The sequence below is a fragment of the Vidua macroura genome, chromosome 7 (assembly GCF_024509145.1).
Source record: "Vidua macroura isolate BioBank_ID:100142 chromosome 7, ASM2450914v1, whole genome shotgun sequence".
Classification (NCBI taxonomy): domain Eukaryota; kingdom Metazoa; phylum Chordata; class Aves; order Passeriformes; family Viduidae; genus Vidua; species Vidua macroura.
The window spans coordinates 17,863,493-17,882,172 of NC_071577.1; the positions used below are offsets into that span (position 1 = coordinate 17,863,493).

An 18,680-nucleotide genomic window follows, 5' to 3' on the forward strand; every position below is an offset into this window, starting at 1 on the left:
ACCAGCCTTTGTGGCTCCCAGTGGCTTTTTCTGTTCTTTTAAATATCCAGAAACCTGTGAGAGTATAACTGCACCATCAGTAAAGGGACAAGATAACATTGTATACCCACTTGTACTGCTTGCAGGCTGTGTTATCTTTGAGAAGGAAAACTGCACACACTGATCCAGTAATTCAAGGAAAAATTGAAAAAAAAAGCCCTAAGCATTCTCTAAGTTCAGAGTGTAAGTTTAGAATCAGTGTGATTACGTCGGTATGGTTCAGCTAAAGAAATTGAGTTGCAAGGCTTTGTGATGATTTTTAATTAAAAACCCCATGGACAACGATATCATTCAGTCTAATCTTACAGTAGGCTGTAAATGAGGAAATTAACCTGAATTAACAAAAAATGTCTGTGTTTTAAAAATAAAAAATGTTTTAAGAAACCTTCAATAGGGACATCTAAGAGCCTTTTCGATTATTCAGTCAAGGAATATTAGTAAACTGCATGGGATAGTTCTATGCAAGCAGAAGGCTGGCTGTAATTTAGATCTTTTCTATCAAAAATGTATCTGTTTCTTTTAGAACCCCCAGTTGAATTTACCAAACCACTTGAGGACCAGACTGTTGAAGAGGAAGCCACTGCAGTACTGGAATGTGAAGTTTCCAGGGAAAATGCAAAAGTTAAATGGTTCAAAAATGGGGAAGAAATTCACAAATCGAAGAAGTACGATATAATTTCTGATGGCAGGGTCAGAAAACTCATCATCCATGGCTGCACACTGGACGATGCAAAAACATATGCCTGTGATGCTAAGGATTTTAAGACATCATGTTTTCTCAATGTGGAGCGTGAGTAATTCACAGTTTTCTGCAAAATGTCTAGGTGCTACAAAGACAATGTACTAGTGTCTATGACTAACAGTAGTATCAATGCTGGCAATTTTTTATTTCTCTAGCATAGACTTCCCTCTACTAAAAATTTTCTGTTCTCTCACAGCTATTCGTGTTGACTTCCTGAAACCCCTGACTGACCTTGAGGTTAAAGAAAAAGAATCTGCTCGGTTTGAATGTGAAATTTCTCGTCCAAATGTCAAGGTCCGTAGTGACACTTTTTAATCTCAGTAACTCCTTCAGCTAGAGGGGAAAACTTTGATATATTGCTATAAAAGACCACACTAAAATCTATGATGAGCATATTAAAACCATGTTAATTTGTTCTGGAACAGGTGAAGTGGTTTAAGGATGGCATGGAAATTAGAAAAGGCAAAAAGTATGACATAATTTCTAAAGGTGCAGAACACATTCTTGTCATCAGTAAATGTGTGTTTGATGATGAAGCTGAATATTCCTGTGAAGCAAAAACAGCTCGAACTTCTGGCCTACTTACAGTGATAGGTAAACACAATGTTTTAGAATCTAATATGTGAACAATAAAAATGTGAGAGTTTGTTGGGTTTTTTTTTTTATTGCAGGCTTTAATCATATTTTGAAAAATCTTTTTGCAGAGGAAGAGGCTGTTTTCACAAAAAATCTTCCTGATCTTGAAGTAAATGAAAATGACACTGTGAAATTGATCTGTGAAGTTTCAAAGCCTAATGCTGAAGTTACTTGGCTTAAAGGAGATGAAGAGGTGCCTGATGGTGGTAGATTTGAACACATTTCTGATGGTAGAAAGAGAATTCTTGTTATACATAATGCTCATCCTGAAGATGCTGCCAAATACACTTGCAAGCTCCCAAGCTCTAGTACAACAGGAAAACTTACTGTACATGGTAAGAGTGCTACTTTGGTGGGCTTGTATCCTGGAAAAAAATTTAAAACATTTTAAATCAGTAATAATGCACAACTTGGTTTATTCTATTCACAAGTTAAAAATTATATATATATATATATATATATATATATATATATATATATATACATATATATATATGTGTGTGTGTACAAAAATGTTTTCTTTCAGAACTTGCAGCAGAATTTCTTACCAGACCACAAAACCTTGAGGTGCTTGAAGGAGAAAAAGCTGAATTTGTCTGTTCAGTATCCAAAGAAGCCATTACAGTACAGTGGCTGAGGGGTGACACAGTCCTGGAGGCTGGTGATAAGTACGACATCATTTCAGATGGGAAAAAGAGAACACTTGTGGTTAAAGAGTCTGTTCTAGGAGATACAGGAATGTATACTGTCATGGTTGGTGAAGCTAAAGCTACAGCACACTTAGCAGTGATTGGTAAGCTTTATTTTATCAATGTGTAGGTGCTTGTTTTGTTGCATTATTTATACTACATGATGTCCTATTTCTTGTGTTTTCTCAATTTCAGAAAAACTCAAGATTATAACTCCTCTTAAGGACCAAGAAGTTACTGAGTGTCAAGAAATTATTTTCAACTGTGAAGTCAATAAAGAAGGTGCCAAAGAGAAGTGGTACAAAAATGACGAGGCAATATTTGATAGTGCAAAATACATTATTGTTCAGAAGGGTGTAGTCTACACTCTCAGAATCAGAGATGCAGAGTTGAAAGATCAAGCTACCTACACCATCTCATTGACAAACCAGAGAGGTGAACACGTTAAAAGCTCTGCTTCCTTAAAAGTATTAGGTAAATAACTTGCACTAAGTTAAAATTGTTTCATGATTTACATTCCATTTTAAATGAGGATATAAAAATGTTTGCTTTTTTGTCATAACAGAGGAGGATCTCAGAATTGTTGAGCCTCTTGAAGACATTGAGACCATGGAAAAGAAAACTGTCACATTCTGGTGCAAAGTCAATCGCCTTAATGCAACTCTCAAATGGACAAAGAATGGAGAAGAGATCACATTTGACAGGCGCATTTTGTACAAAATTGATAAATTCAAGCACTCATTGATCATTAAAGATTGTGGGTTTGTAGATGAAGGTGAATACACTGTTACTGCTGGACAAGACAAATCAGTTGCAGAGCTTCTCATCACAGAAGCACCAGCAGACTTCACCGAACATCTTCAGGACCAGACTGTCACTGAATTTGATGATGCTGTCTTTACATGCCAGCTTTCCAAAGAGAAAGTCAGTGTAAAATGGTACAGAAATGGAAGAGAAATCAAAGAAGGCAAAAAGTATGTACATTTTATTATGCTTCTGAATGTGCTTGTTTTACTTTATTGCTTTGTCTGGAAGCTAAAATACTGCCTATTTTCCTCCTCTATAAAGATACCAGTTTGAAAAGGATGGAAATCTGCACAGATTAATCATAAAAGACTGTAGACTAGATGATGAGTGTGAATATTCCTGTGGAGTGGATGACAGGAGATCTAGGGCAAGACTTTTTGTTGAAGGTATGTGTAAAATTGGATGGGATTTATTTCAACATTATTTCATAATAATAGAAACAATAAACAAATAACACTGAATAAATTAACATTTATTTCAGAAATCCCTGTTGAGATTATTCGACCACCACAAGATATTTATGAAGCTCCTGGTGCAGATGTCATCTTCATGGCTGAGTTGAACAAAGATGGTGTGGAAGTCAAGTGGTTGAGAAACAACATGATTATCATCCAAGGTGACAAGCATCAGATGATGAGTGAAGGAAAGGTCCACAGGCTGCAGGTGTGTGACATAAAGCCCCGTGACCAAGGGGAATACAGATTTATCGCCAAAGACAAGGAAGCTAGAGCTAAGCTTGAATTAGCTGGTAAGTTGCTTGTTTGGTACTCCTTTTGTAAAATCTTAGATTTGTGAACTTAGTTTATCTAAATTGATTTTTGCTCTTTCAAGGAGTTGAACTAAAATGAATACACAATCAGCCTGAGAAAAGTGTTAGACTATTTGAGGATTGTTTAACAAGTCTGTTAAAGTATGTGAATATGAATTTAAGCAACAAACATTTTTTTGTTATATCCAGCTGTTGAGGAAAACCTATCACTTTTCAATTTGTATTTGCCAAAGAGTAGGATTTAAGTTTAAAGGAGCTTTAAGCTTTTAATTAAGTCACTAAAAAACAATGAAAATTATTTAGCCTACTCATTTAAGCCATATTAGACTTAGAATATGACTTATTAAAATTATAATTCCTAATTTGTCTATTTTGCAAAATAGTTAAATTAGTTCTCAAAAAGCAAGTCCTTCTTTCCTGATTTTATAGGACACAGTACATACCAACCAGCCTGTATTTCTTTCTCTGGAGTTGTCCTATGAGTCTATGAAGGATTTCCTTAGAGTTCACACAGCAGCTCCTTTTACTTTTCTGTGTTAGCTTCTTTGCTGACTGCACAAATACATCCATTTTTGTATGCATATATATGCAAGTGCTGAATTTTCACATTCATCTTTCTTAGCTGCACCTAAAATCAAGACTGGTGATCAAAACCTTGTGGTTGATGTTGGGAAACCTTTAACTATGACTGTCCCATATGATGCCTACCCAAGAGCAGAAGCTGAATGGTTTAAAGCAGGGGAAAGTCTGCCCACAACAACTGTTGATACAACAACTGACTGCACTACCTTCAAAATTTATGAAGCAAAGAAATCTGATAAGGGAAGGTACAGGGTTGTGCTTAGAAACAAACATGGCCAGGCAGAAGCATTCATCAATGTGGAGGTCATTGGTAAGTACTCATATTATTAAAACCTTGCTTACCATTATTTCACAGAGTAAAAAGCCTTTACTGAGGGGGAAGCCCTCTGCTTCCCCTCATGGGAATGCTGTAGATCATATTGAGGTTTCCCCTCAGACTCCTCTTCTCTAGCCAGAGGGAAGAAAATCGATACAATGCCCTGAAGTATTGTCATATCTTTAATAGATGTTCCAGGTCCAGTTAGAAACTTGGAAGTCACTGAAACTTATGATGGTGAAGTTGGTCTCGCATGGCAAGAACCAGAAAGTGATGGTGGAAGTAAAATCATAGGCTACGTCGTTGAAAGACGTGATATCAAGCGTAAGACCTGGATTGTGGCCACAGATCGTGCTGAAAATTGTGAATACACTGTTACTGGACTTCAGAAAGGAGGAGTTGAATACCTTTTCCGTGTCAGTGCACGCAACAGGGTGGGCACTGGTGAGCCAGTGGAAACAGACACACCTGTGGAAGCTAAGAGCAAATTTGGTGAGCAGAAGTTACAAAAAACTCAGTGTTTGATGGTTGTGTAAAAAAAGCAGTACAAATTCTAACAATAGGAAAAACCTACATGCCTTCTTTTTCCTTTTTACTCCTAAAATAAAATGCAGATGTTCCTGGTCCTCCTCAAAATGTAGAAGTTACTGATGTGAACAGGTTTGGAGCCACACTTAGCTGGGAACCACCTGAGGATGATGGAGGATCCCCGATTACTGGCTACGTTATTGAACTGCGTAACAGAGCGACCATCAGATGGGAGCCAACTATGACCACAGGAGCTGATGAACTGTCAGCTGTCCTGACTGATGTTGTGGAAAATGAAGAATATTTCTTCAGAGTAAGAGCTCAAAACATGGTTGGAGTTGGCAAACCAAGTCCTGCTACACGTGCAGTAAAAATCATGGACCCAATTGGTGAGTATGCAATGTATAATTATGATTGCATTATGAGACAGGAGCATTTTGGATGCCATGTATGCAGGAAAGTTCAACTGACAAACATGTGTGCTGCAAATACTGTGTACAGTTATATTTTCCCTATTCCCTACTTTTGTCCTTCAGACACAGCAGGAGTACCTTGCTACCATTTGGTTTAGTAAGAACTGCAAAATATTTTTTCTCTGAAGTTAGGATGCAGCCTCAATTTAAAAAATCAGTTTAGAAAAAGCTATGCAAAGGCTTTAAAAACCGTACTGTAAGATAGAAACAGTTAATTTGGAGAACCATGCTGCTTCATCAGTTGCATAAATCTATTTGTCTCAAATTTTTTTGCAGAGAGACCAAGTCCTCCCATTAACCTTGAGCATTCAGATCAAACTAAATCATCAGTTCAGCTCACGTGGGAACCCCCTCTCGAAGATGGAGGAAGTCCAATCTTAGGCTATATTATTGAAAGGCGAGAGGAAGGAACAGACAAGTGGATTCGTTGTAACCCAAAACTAGTACCTGCTCTTACTTTTAAGGTACAGTGTTCTCTTCATCAACCAGTAAAATGTGTAGATCATCTTTGATATGAGGTAGTAAATGATTGTTCGTGCATTTTAGGTAACTGGATTGAAACAAGGATCCAGTTATTACTACAGAGTCTCAGCAGAAAATGCAGCTGGTGTGTCTGACCCAGCAGAGGCTATTGGGCCATTAACTGCAGATGATACTTTTGGTAAGCTGCATGCCATTTTTTAAAAACAATTAATCAGATAAAGCACACAATTAAAGTGCATCTTGTGGGTAATATGTGTATTTTTCACCAGATAACTGGCACACCTTAGACATTTGAGATCATGAGCTATTTCTCCTCCATTATGAATTTTGCAGATAATTATCTCTACTATGAGATAGTGGCCTGTTAGGTTGCCTGAGGAGCAAGGCATGACCTTTTGTCTCCTGACCTACTTTTGTGGAAAGTGAGAGGTAACAGCAGGAAAGAAAGGCAGAGAAGATCCCTAGAAAAAATAAAGAATGCAAAGTTTTTACATTAAAAAGTAAATGAAATGTCATACTTGTTAATACTAATCTCCCTTACCGTCTCACATATGTTTGAAAAAACCCAGAACATTTAGCCAGGAGAGGTAGGGAGTCATAAGGCAAAGCTACATCTAGACATGCTGAGATACAGCAAGCTACACCTGCAGGCTAACATACAATCAGAAACAGCCTCTCAACACAATTATCATTAGCTGTGTTCATAACATCTCAAAATATTTTATTGAATCCTCTTTCCATGTTTTCCAGTTGAACCTACCATGGACCTAAGTGCATTTAAAGATGGGCTGGAAGTTATTGTACCAGAGCCAATCAAGATCCGTGTTCCCATCACTGGGTACCCTGTGCCAACTGCCACATGGTCTTTTGGTGACCAAGCCTTAGAAGAGGGTGATCGCGTAAAAATGAAGACCACTGCCTCCTTTGCAGAACTTGTAATTACTCCGAGTGAGCGCCCAGACAAGGGAATTTATTACTTAACATTAGAAAACCCTGTGTCATCTGTTTCAGGAGAAATTAATGTTAATGTCATTGGTAAGTGAACATGTATATATTTTAGCAGTAACATTCTGTATTTGTCTTGTTAAAACCTAATTAGTTTAATAATGTGTAATCTCATAACGTATTAAAGTATATTAAAAGTATACTAAAGTATATTAAAATATAACTAAAAACTAGAAATCCCTCCTCAAAAAAACTCTTTTCTAGTTTTCAATATGTAACTTCGCTGTTTAAAGAGGAATGACTTAACAAGACTAAGTCTTCTGGTACACACATTACATAGAGATCATCTATGAAACACCAATTACAAAATAATATAATTTCTGTGACTTCTAGCTTGTCCGAGTGCACCGAGAGAACTCAATGTTTTAGAAGTACTCAAGAGTACAGTGCAGCTCGCATGGGAGCCTCCAGAAGATGATGGTGGAAGTCCAGTTACTGGCTATATAATTGAAAAACGTGAAGTAAGCCGGAAAACGTGGAGCAAAGTAAGTTTATTCTTTCTCATTTAAATTTCTATATTATTTTCACATATGCTACTGAAATTTTGTCTTATTTTTGTAATCACTCTTTGGAAATAAATTTAAAAAACACATTGGAACTTTTTTTCTCTTTAGGTTACGGATCATATTGTTGACCAAGAGTTCACTGTACCTGACCTTGTCCAAGGGAAAGAATATTTATTCAGAGTTTTTGCATGCAATAAATGTGGCCCTGGAGAACCTGCATATATTGATGAACCTGTAAATATGTCAATACCAGCAAGTAAGAATAGTTGAAATTTTGCTGATTTTCTTAAAAGTAAGATATAAAAATTATATGTCTTCCTTAGACTGGTTTCTAAGACCCCATATGTTTTTAATTTTTAATAGCGGTGCCTGACCCACCAGAAAATGTTAAATGGAGAAATCCAACATCAAAAGGAATCTTCCTAACATGGGAGCCTCCCAAATATGATGGTGGTGCACGCATTAAGGGTTATCTGGTAGAAAAATCCCAGCGTGGCACAGACAAATGGGAGATATGTGGGGAGCCTGTTATTGAAACAAAGTAAGTAAATCAACACAGTAGATAAATCCTCTTAACTAATTATGCCATCCTCACCTCTCCAAATATTTAATTTTTTTTCCTTTTTTTTTGACAGAATGGAAGTAACAAAGCTCAAGGAAGGAGAGTGGTATGCTTATCGGGTTAAGGCTTTGAACAGAATGGGAGCGAGTAGGCCAAGTAAGCCAACTGATGATATTCAGGCCATTGATGCAAAAGGTAACTACTTCACTTGCTAAATTGCCATAGCTGCTTTATTTTTACCAGTCTCTGAAATACTGTTTCTCTAACAACATTTTCATTCTCTCCTAAATCAGAGGCTCCAGAAATTTTCTTAGATGTGAAGCTTCTTGCTGGACTTACTGTGAAAGCCGGAACTAAAATTGAGCTGCCAGCTAAAGTAACTGGAAAGCCTGAGCCCCAGATTACTTGGACCAAGGCTGACAAAATTTTGAGACCTGACAACAGAATCACCATTGAAAGCCAGCCTAATCATTCTACAGTCACTATTACAGACAGCAAGAGGAGTGACAGTGGAACCTATATTATAGAAGCTGTAAATTCCAGTGGACGTGCTACTGCTGTTGTTGAAGTTAATGTTCTTGGTATGCATGTACTTTATGTTATTTATATAAATCATTAGTAATGTACCAAGGTATGCAAGTGGAAAATTAACATTTACATCTTGTCCTCTACAGATAAACCTGGTCCACCAGCTGCATTTGATGTAACAGAAATCACAAACGAGTCCTGCCTTCTAACCTGGAATCCTCCACGAGATGATGGGGGTTCTAAAATTACCAACTACGTCCTTGAGAAAAGAGCTACAGACAGTGAAATATGGGACAAGTTGTCATCAACTGTTAAAGATACAAAATTCAGAGCTACCAATTTAACTCCTCATAAAGAATACGTGTTTCGAGTCAGTGCTGAAAATATGTATGGTGTTGGGGAGCCAGCACAGTGTAGCCCCATCATTGCCAAATATTCATTTGGTTAGTTAATTAAATTAATGGCAAATTATTACAGTATTTTAACAGGAAGGGAAAAAAAAAAAAACCCTAACTGACAGTTTTGGTTTTTGTTTGTTTGTTTTTTAATTAATTTAAACAGATCCACCAGGCCCTCCAACAGGTCTCAAGCCCACAGAGGTCACCAAAGATTCAGTCACTTTAACGTGGAATGAACCAGATGAAGATGGTGGCAGCCCCATAACTGGCTACTGGGTTGAAAGATATGATCCTGAGCAGGATAAATGGATAAAATGCAACAAAATGCCAGTGAAAGATACAACATTCAAGTAAGACTATACTCACTTTAGGGTGAAGTTGGTTACAGAGACATGAAAATGTAACAGTAGCTTTTAAAATAAGTTTTACTTTGTTTTTATTTTTTCCTAGTTTCCATAAGTTTTGATCTAACTACCCCTGGCAACTTACTTTTTAAATTAATGAGGGGTATCTTTACAGAAGAATTTTTCATCTTGTTTTTCTTTTAAATGTTATGCTCAATAATTCCTGTGCTTAATAATTCCATAAGATATTCTAAAATGGCAGAGACATGGCCATCCCAAGTATCAATTTACCAAAATCCTTAGTTTTTTTTTCCTCCTGATACTCTTATTAATTAAAAACCATGGAGCATGCAAAAATACAAGATGGTTCTCAAAACATTCATTTTTGTCATGGTGTACCATTTTAGTGTTGGTAATGTGTTGACATCATTAGCAGTAGTTTGGGTATTTTCAGATTTTCCAAGTTATCTGTGGTATGAAGAGTGGAGACAATAATGTTTTAGAAATTAATTAATGCCTAGTTTGGTTTAATCAAACTTAATTTTTATTTACAGAGTTAAAGGTCTTACAAATAAGAAGAAATATAAGTTCCGTGTCTTGGCAGAGAATCTTGCAGGACCTGGAAAACCAAGCAGGGAAACAGAGCCAATCTTAGTGAAAGATCCAATCGGTACAATAAACACATTTTTTAATGGTTTCTTAGCAACAATAACAAAAAAACTGTTTTTAATTGCATAATTAATATTGGACTCTTGTCTAGATCCACCATGGCCTCCTGGAAAGCCAACTGTGAAAGATATTGGCAAGACATTCCTTACCCTGAACTGGACAAAGCCAGAACATGATGGAGGGGCAAAAATTGAATCTTATGTCATTGAGCTGTTAAAGACTGGAACAGATGAATGGGTGAGAGTGGCTGAAGGAGTTCCAACAACTGAACACTTCCTCAAAGATCTTATGGAGAAACAAGAATATTCATTCCGTGTGAGAGCTGTGAACAAGGCTGGTGAGAGTGAGCCCAGTGAACCCAGTGACCCTGTGCTGTGCAAGGAGAGGCTCTGTGAGTACTGAACGTGCTGCTACTGCAAATACACTGTCTCTGACTTCTAAAAAGCCCCATGTCTGCCTGTCTTTGCAGGTACTAAATGAACTCTTGGAAAGCTTAGGAAATACTAAAATCTGCCCTGCTTTAGTTCAGGAAATACAAAGTTTTAATAGTTTTGGTGTATTCCCTGTCTTCTATGGTCTTTCATGGGAATTGCAACATCCTGGTTTACTTTTCCTATCTTGCAGATCCTCCTTCACCACCCCGATGGCTTGAAGTTATTAATATTACTAAAAATACAGCAGATCTTAAATGGACAGTACCAGAAAAAGATGGGGGTTCCCCAATTACCAACTACATTGTTGAGAAAAGAGATGTAAGGCGGAAAGGTTGGCAGACAGTTGATACAACAGTAAAAGATACCAAGTACACAGTAAGCCCACTGACTGAAGGCTCACTCTACGTGTTCCGTGTGGCTGCTGAAAATGCCATTGGACAGAGTGACTACTGTGAAATTGAAGATTCAGTGCTTGCTAAAGATACTTTCAGTAAGTTTCAATTAACTTCCTGAGTGACCAGTAGCTCACATGTCATGAATTCATAGTCTTCTAATATGTGCCTTTTTTATTTTACCTTAGCAACCCCTGGGCCTCCATATGCCCTTACAATAGTTGAAGTGAAAAAAGGCCATGTTGATTTGAAATGGGAACCACCTAAGAATGATGGTGGCAGACCAATTCAAAGGTAAGGTCATTTTAAGTTTATGTAGGCTCCTGTAGATAAGCATTAACCAGTGAAGGTGTTTCTCTCAAAATATTTAAATTTTAAATTGAAACATTTTATTTGAAAAATATGTGGATGGATGTAAGAGAAACCATGTGGTCAAACCAGTGATGGGCTTGATTTTAAAATGTAGAAATGATGCAAATAAAATACCTAATGTGCATGAACAGTGAATGTGTGTCAACATCCTCAAAACAGCATATAATAATAAGGAACTGCATAAAAAAATAATATAATGAGACCATATTCTCCAGTTCCCGCAGAATAATAGCCACTTAAAATCATCTAGCACATAGTATGCTCGTATTTTCCTTCTGCCTTTGTCATTCAAACTGCATACACTCAGCTAAAATGAATCTTTTCGGTTCATTTTCTTCTTCATAACACTTTTCAAACAGACTGTTTTACTCCTTCCTAATCACAGAAAGCAGATCTTAAACCAACAAACAACTACAGAGATCTGCCTGAAGAAACAGAAGTCACTCAATTTGCATTAGTTTTCCATAGCCTGTCCTAAGCAGAATTTTGACAGCCAAGTAATAGTATCTTCAAATATTCTCAATGGACTGACCACTGAGATCCAAACTAGGAAAGATACAAGTGTAGCTTGGAAGTTCTTTTGCCTCTGCAGCTCTCTACAACCTGAGAACACAGTTCAGTTCACTTCTAAAACACAGAACAAAGTTCAAGAATTGACGCTCAGACCTAGGTCTGTCAGTGATGTCAGTAATATTAGGGCTGAGACCTACTAGGACTAATTGGCTAAAGTGTGAAGAAAAGTTCATTGACTCTATTATCCATTATTCTCTTTACTTTTCCACTGTCTAAACTATTCTTTTCATCTATTTTCTTGAAGAAGTCTAAAGTGTTTCTATTTCAAGTGCCTCATAGTATTTTCCCTAATCTCTTCAGATATGTTATTGAAAAGAAAGAAAAGCTAGCTACTCGCTGGGTAAAAGCTGGGAAGACAGCTGGTCCAGATTGCAATTTCAGAGTGACAGATGTCATTGAAGGTACAGATGTACAGTTCCAGGTTCGTGCAGAAAATGAAGCTGGATGTGGTCATCCCAGTGAACCGACTGACCTCGTTCATATTGAAGATCCAACAAGTAAGTAGAATAATACAGTATATGAATTTTAGAAGCAGTGTACTGTTCCAGCATGAAAATCACACAATACTTTTCCATTTCTGCAGGCCCTCCTTCACCTCCTCAGGATTTACATGTCACAGATGCAGGCCGAAAGCACATTTGCATTGCATGGAAACCTCCTGCGAAGAATGGTGGAAGTCCTATTATTGGATACAATGTTGAGATGTGTGAAGCAGGAACAGAAAAATGGATGCGAATAAATTCTCGTCCAATTAAAGATCTAAAATGTAAAGTGGATGAGGGTGTTGTTCCAGACAAAGAATATGTGCTGAGGGTCAGAGCTGTCAATGCTGTTGGAGCTAGTGAGCCATCAGACATCTCAGAAAAAGTTGTTGCCAAGGACCCAGACTGTAAGAATAGATTCCTTTATATTTTTTTTTCCAGATCTGCATAACTAAAAAAATAATGGTGTTTGGCAACTTTCTGATAACATTATACTTACCTTTACAGGTAATCCAACCATTGATCTGCAAACTCGTGACATTGTTGTTGTTAAAGGACAGAAACTAAGTATCCCTATACCCTTCAGAGCTGTTCCATCCCCAACTATAACGTGGCACAAAGATGGCAAGGAGTTGAAAGCTGGTGACAGAACAACAATGAAGAGTGACTACACTTCTGCATTGCTTGAAGTGATAGACAGTGTTCATGCTGATGCTGGTGTTTATACTATCACACTGGAGAACAAGCTGGCATCAACAACTGGTTCAGTCAATGTCAAAGTCATAGGTAACTATGTTCTTCCATTCTGAGAAATGTGCTTATCCTCACTTGGGCCCTGCAGCTGACAGAAGAAAGGACTAGAAAGATGCCTTTTCTGCCAGGCGGGCAAATCACTTCAACTCAGACACATATAGACTGATGTTATGAAGTCCCATGAATAAACACTTTACCTCAAGTTGCTCCAACTATTCAGTGACTGCTCAAAGCCCAATTATTTTGAAAAGTTAGTGTATAAATATAAAATTGATTTGAGAATTCTGATTATTTTTCACCTTTGGGAACAGAAATTCATATAGATGCTGTGTAGTCTACATCTGTGGTCTTTGCTTTCTGCAAAGCAAAGAAATGAAATATAATTTCGTATTTATAAGAATACACTTTCACATCTATTTAATTAACTAATTTTTTCATTCCTATTTAAAACAGGTCCACCTGGACAGTGCAAAGACATTAAGGCAAGCGAAGTAACTAAGAATTCTTGCAAAGTATCCTGGGAGCCTCCAGACTTTGATGGTGGTACTCCTATTTTGCATTATGTTCTGGAACGCAGGGAAGCTGGTCGTAAAACATACATCCCAGTCATGTCTGGTGAAAATAAGCTTTCATGGCAAGTCAAAGATCTTATCCCAAACTGTGAATATTACTTCCGTGTTAAAGCTGTCAATAAGATTGGAGGGGGTGATTATCTTGAACTAAGAAACCCAATCATTGCAGAAGACCCAAAACGTAAGTTTGTCTTTCTATTAAATAATCTAAAAAATTGAATTTTAAATAAAATCTTCATACTCTCTTTTCTCATATGATCCCTTTTTTGATCTTCTCTTTCACAGAGCCCCCAGATCCGCCTGTTGACCTTGAAGTCCATAATCCAACATCAAAATCAGTAACTCTTACATGGAAACCACCCCTGTTTGATGGGGGAAGCAAGATTATGGGCTATATAATAGAGAAGCTTGCTAAGGGCAAAGAGAGATGGGAGAGATGCAATGACTATCTGGTACCCTTACTAACTTACACAGTGAAAGGCCTTGAGGAAGGAAAGGAGTATCAGTTCCGTGCTCGTGCTGAGAATGCTGCTGGCATCAGTGAGCCTTCTCGGATTACTCCTTTTGTGAAAGCTGTGGATCCTATTGGTATGAATTGCTCATTAGATCCTTTGTATTAATTGCCATACATCCTCAGATATATTGAAAGATTCTACGCTCCATTTCTCATTCTTTGTTATTACAGAGGCTCCAAAAGTCTTCCTTGCTGCAAACCTACAATCTGGCCTTGAGGTGAAGAGAGGTGATGAGATCATACTTGAGGCACATATTTCAGGGTCACCCTATCCATCTATTACTTGGCTGAGGAATGATGAAGTTGTCAGACCGGAGGATATCAAAAAGAGAGTAACAGCACCTAGAAAGAAGAAAGGTGAAGCTGAAGAAGAGAAACCTTTCCAGCTTTCACTGCCAGAACGTATGAGTGTTGACAACCACAAGGAAGGAGAGTCCATACTATCAGTTCGTGACTCCATTAGAGCTGACCATGGCACATTTACAATTAAAGTAGAAAATGATCATGGAGTTGCAAAAGCCTCATGTGAAGTCAATGTGTTGGGTATGTAAAGAATGTCCTCAAAACACCTAGTTGTTCAGAGTATAACGTAAAAATGCACAAGTTGAGTACTCATAATTTTTCTTGGTTTCTTAACAGATACACCTGGGCCACCAGTCAACTTTGTATTTGAAGATTTGAGGAAAAATTCTGTCCTTTGCAAGTGGGAGCCTCCCCTTGATGATGGTGGAAGTGAAATCCTAAACTATGTACTGGAAAAGAAAGACAATACAAAAGCTGAAATGGGCTGGGTCACTGTCAGTTCAACACTCAGGCATTGCAAATTCCATGTAACAAAACTGATTGAAGGAAAAGAGTATCTATTCCGTGTATTTGCTGAAAATAGAGTTGGAGCAGGACCACCATGTGTTTCAAAACCAATGACAGCTAAAGATCCTTTCTGTAAGTTTTAATTTTGGAAAACAACCTTTTCAGAAAACAAAATGTGAAACTATAACAGACTGTTAGAATACTCAATTTTATCTATATGAATGTTCTCAGAAGAAACTTAAGCTACACATTTTAAACCATTGAAATACAGGGAACTATCAAAAGTACTCTGATTTTAATCGTAAATGTGTAAGAATGATGATCACTGTCATAAAACTTTAACTTTAAAACACTTAACAATAGTGACATTCTCTGTGCTTCATAGGCTAGTATTCTTACCAAAAAAGAGAACCATTGCAAATTTGCTTACTGATCGCTGTTAGGAATCAAAGGTTCTAAGACAGCAGAAAAACTATGCAATAAAATGAGTAATTTCTTATATCTTAGTTCTCTCTTAGCTTTGAGTAAGCTCTGAAGAGACAGCAATGATGACAAAACCACCTTTTTGTTTTTCAGCTCCACCAGATGCACCTAATAAGCCTGATGTGGAAGATGTAACCAGCAACAGTATGCTGGTTAAGTGGAATGAACCGAAAGATAATGGCAGCCCTATCATAGGATACTGGATTGAAAAACGTGAAATCAATAGTACTCATTGGGCTCGGGTCAACAGGAACCTTGTGAATGCTCTGGAAATAAAAGTTGAAGGCCTGTTGGAAGGTTTAACTTACATCTTCAGAGTGTGTGCTGAAAATGCAGCTGGCCCTGGTAAATTTAGTCCACCATCAGATCCAAAAACTGCACAGGACCCAATAAGTAAGTGGTTTAGCAGAAGCTAATAGCAGACAGTTGACAAACTCTAGGATTAATAGCCTTTAACTTTGATTTACACTTACTTGTTTGTTTATTTATTTATTTATTTATAGTGCCACCTGGTCCTCCAATTCCAAGGATTGCTGACACAAGTGCAACTTCCATTGAGCTAGAATGGAAACCTCCTGTGTATAATGGTGGTGGAGATATCACTGGTTACCATGTGTACAAACAACTGATGGGAGTAAATGAGTGGTCACGCTGTACAGCAAAACCCATTAAGGTCCTGCAGTTTACTGTTGGTGAAGTCAGGGAGGGTGCAGACTATAAACTCCGTGTTACTGCACTCAATGCGGCTGGCGAAGGACCACCTGGGGAAACTGAACCTGCAACAGTTGCAGAACCAAAAGGTATTTCAATTGTATAATTTTTAAGAAATATCCAGCTGATTAGAAGGTTGGTTTGAATCCCTCCCTTTGACTAATGAACTGTTTCTCTTTCTTCCACAGAGCCTCCCACTGTTGAGCTGGATGTTTCTGTGAAAGCAGGCATTCAGGTCATGGCTGGACAGACTATTAAAATTCCTGCTACTGTGACAGGGCGTCCTGCTCCCACCATTGCATGGGCTGTAGAGGAGGGTGAATTAGACAAAGATCGCGTTGTTATTGAAAATGTTGGCACAAAATCTGAGTTAACAATTAAGAATGCATTGAGAAAAGACCATGGAAGATATGTAATTACTGCTACCAATAGCAGTGGTTCAAAATCAGCAGGAACCAGAGTAGAAGTATTTGGTAAGAAAAATATTTTTTCAAATTAAATGAGCTTTTCTTTTGATCAGTATAAGCTTTACCTTACTTGTTTGATTTTGTTTTTCAGATGTTCCTGGACCAGTCCTTGACCTAAAGCCAGTGGTCACAAACAGAAAGATGTGTTTGCTTAACTGGTCTGATCCTGAAGATGATGGTGGCAGTGAAATCATAGGCTTCATTGTTGAAAGGAAGGATGCCAAAATGCATACATGGAGACTAGCTGTAGACACAGATAGATCTAAATGTGATATTACAGGTCTAATTGAAGGGCAGGAATATAAATTCCGTGTTAGTGCCAAGAATAAATTTGGTACTGGTCCAGCTGTGGAAATAGGACCCATTCTTGCAGTTGATCCATTAGGTAAGATGACTTATTTTACAGGGTTTTTAAAAGGAAAAAAAAATAATGTCAGATTAATTAGACAAAATTTTTGTCTTTCCCTCTATACATAAAGTTTGTTTATTTTTCAACTACATGGATAGGCATCTGCCTTAGCTTCATTACTTCAGTCATGTTTCTGAATCAGTTCTCTGAAGCTAGTGAGGTTTCTTTGCATAGCAAAATACTGGTGCCTACTGAGACACTTAATACCTTTTTCTCCACATACATGAGAAAATTTATACGAGCCGTAATCATACTCTGATTCTTTGCATGTAAAAATTATGGTTTTAAAGGGCCAGAGCTACTGCATTCTTATGATTTAAAATTCTCTGATGTTTTACTTTTTTCTTACTGTAATTTATCTGTGTTAATAGGTCCACCAACAGCACCTGAGAGGTTCATGTACACAGAGAGGACGAAGTCATCCATTACACTTGACTGGAAGCCTCCACGCAGTGATGGTGGTAGTCCCATCTTAGGATATATTGTTGAAAAGAGGAGACATGATTCAAAAGATTATGAAAGAGTTAATGCAAGGCTCTGTCCAAAAACATCTCTTCTTGTTGAAAAACTCGATGAACTTCATATGTACGAATTTCGCGTGAAAGCTGTCAATGAGATTGGCGAAAGTGAGCCATCACTGCCCCTCAATGTAGTTATACAAGATGATGAAGGTATATCAACTTTAAAGAAATCTATATAAATATCTTTAGGGCACTTCAAGGCACTTTCTCTGTTTCATCTCCATCTTCACTCTGTCACTTTCCTTCTTTTCAGTGGCTCCAACTGTTACATTGCGTTTGGCTGTGAGAGGAGATACTATCAAAGTCAAGGCAGGAGAACCAGTTAACATTCCTGCTGATGTAACAGGCCTGCCAATGCCGAAGATTGAATGGGACAAAAATGAAGTTTTAATCGACCAAACATCCAATGCACTTAAGATAACCAAGGAAGAAGTATCTAGAACTGAGGCAAAAACCGAACTTATCCTTCCTGCAGCAGTGAGGGATGATAAAGGCACTTACACTGTGAGAGCTTCCAATCGTCTTGGCACTGCATTCCGCAATGTGCATGTCGAAGTGTTTGGTAAGGATGCAGCATTTTATTAAAATGATAGCTAATAAAATGCCTTTGCCTTCTTTTTAATGTAGTTCCATGCTCTATTGCTTTCATACAGATCGTCCTTCTCCACCAAGAAATCTTGCTGTTTCTGATATTAAAGCAGAATCATGCTATTTAACATGGGATGCACCTCTTGATAATGGTGGTAGTGAAATTACCCATTACATTATTGAAAAACGTGATGCTAGTAAGAAGAAATCTGAGTGGGAAGAAGTCTCCAAAGGCGCTGTTGAGAGAAGATTTGGGGTAATTTATAAAATGTCTTTATTACATACTTTGTTATGCATAAAAAATAACAGTATTACATATTTAATGGAAACTGCTGCTTGCATAGATATCTGTGCTCATGCTCCATTTAGACTCCAGAAATACTGGATGAATGTTTCCCGTCCATGTATCTGTGTTATCCCTCATGGGACGAAACAAAAGAAATTGTTCACTTTTGCTACTTAACCTCAGCTGAGCTAGAGAGATGACACCTTCCTTTCCATTTTCCAGAATTATTCATTTTTT

At 37.6% G+C, this 18,680-nt stretch overlaps 1 protein-coding gene across 1 annotated transcript in view; it reads left to right on the forward strand.

Annotated features, from left to right (window-relative positions):
- TTN (titin) overlaps window positions 1-18,680 on the forward strand; it is a 236,560-nt gene that overhangs the window by 147,018 nt on the left and 70,862 nt on the right. The window contains exons 186-225 of the mRNA XM_053983149.1: window positions 563-829; window positions 978-1,075; window positions 1,207-1,375; window positions 1,486-1,752; window positions 1,944-2,210; window positions 2,302-2,580; window positions 2,672-3,080; window positions 3,175-3,299; window positions 3,395-3,661; window positions 4,305-4,574; window positions 4,770-5,072; window positions 5,195-5,497; window positions 5,858-6,045; window positions 6,128-6,242; window positions 6,815-7,099; window positions 7,403-7,554; window positions 7,684-7,831; window positions 7,939-8,116; window positions 8,211-8,332; window positions 8,431-8,718; window positions 8,812-9,108; window positions 9,227-9,413; window positions 9,962-10,077; window positions 10,168-10,467; window positions 10,701-11,000; window positions 11,091-11,196; window positions 12,148-12,344; window positions 12,431-12,736; window positions 12,837-13,115; window positions 13,536-13,835; window positions 13,940-14,242; window positions 14,340-14,711; window positions 14,808-15,110; window positions 15,555-15,854; window positions 15,965-16,261; window positions 16,361-16,645; window positions 16,731-17,024; window positions 17,420-17,719; window positions 17,823-18,131; window positions 18,223-18,413. Of these exons, the coding sequence (XP_053839124.1) occupies window positions 563-829; window positions 978-1,075; window positions 1,207-1,375; window positions 1,486-1,752; window positions 1,944-2,210; window positions 2,302-2,580; window positions 2,672-3,080; window positions 3,175-3,299; window positions 3,395-3,661; window positions 4,305-4,574; window positions 4,770-5,072; window positions 5,195-5,497; window positions 5,858-6,045; window positions 6,128-6,242; window positions 6,815-7,099; window positions 7,403-7,554; window positions 7,684-7,831; window positions 7,939-8,116; window positions 8,211-8,332; window positions 8,431-8,718; window positions 8,812-9,108; window positions 9,227-9,413; window positions 9,962-10,077; window positions 10,168-10,467; window positions 10,701-11,000; window positions 11,091-11,196; window positions 12,148-12,344; window positions 12,431-12,736; window positions 12,837-13,115; window positions 13,536-13,835; window positions 13,940-14,242; window positions 14,340-14,711; window positions 14,808-15,110; window positions 15,555-15,854; window positions 15,965-16,261; window positions 16,361-16,645; window positions 16,731-17,024; window positions 17,420-17,719; window positions 17,823-18,131; window positions 18,223-18,413 (9,842 nt within the window). The remainder of the gene's footprint in view (window positions 1-562; window positions 830-977; window positions 1,076-1,206; window positions 1,376-1,485; window positions 1,753-1,943; window positions 2,211-2,301; window positions 2,581-2,671; window positions 3,081-3,174; window positions 3,300-3,394; window positions 3,662-4,304; window positions 4,575-4,769; window positions 5,073-5,194; window positions 5,498-5,857; window positions 6,046-6,127; window positions 6,243-6,814; window positions 7,100-7,402; window positions 7,555-7,683; window positions 7,832-7,938; window positions 8,117-8,210; window positions 8,333-8,430; window positions 8,719-8,811; window positions 9,109-9,226; window positions 9,414-9,961; window positions 10,078-10,167; window positions 10,468-10,700; window positions 11,001-11,090; window positions 11,197-12,147; window positions 12,345-12,430; window positions 12,737-12,836; window positions 13,116-13,535; window positions 13,836-13,939; window positions 14,243-14,339; window positions 14,712-14,807; window positions 15,111-15,554; window positions 15,855-15,964; window positions 16,262-16,360; window positions 16,646-16,730; window positions 17,025-17,419; window positions 17,720-17,822; window positions 18,132-18,222; window positions 18,414-18,680) is intronic.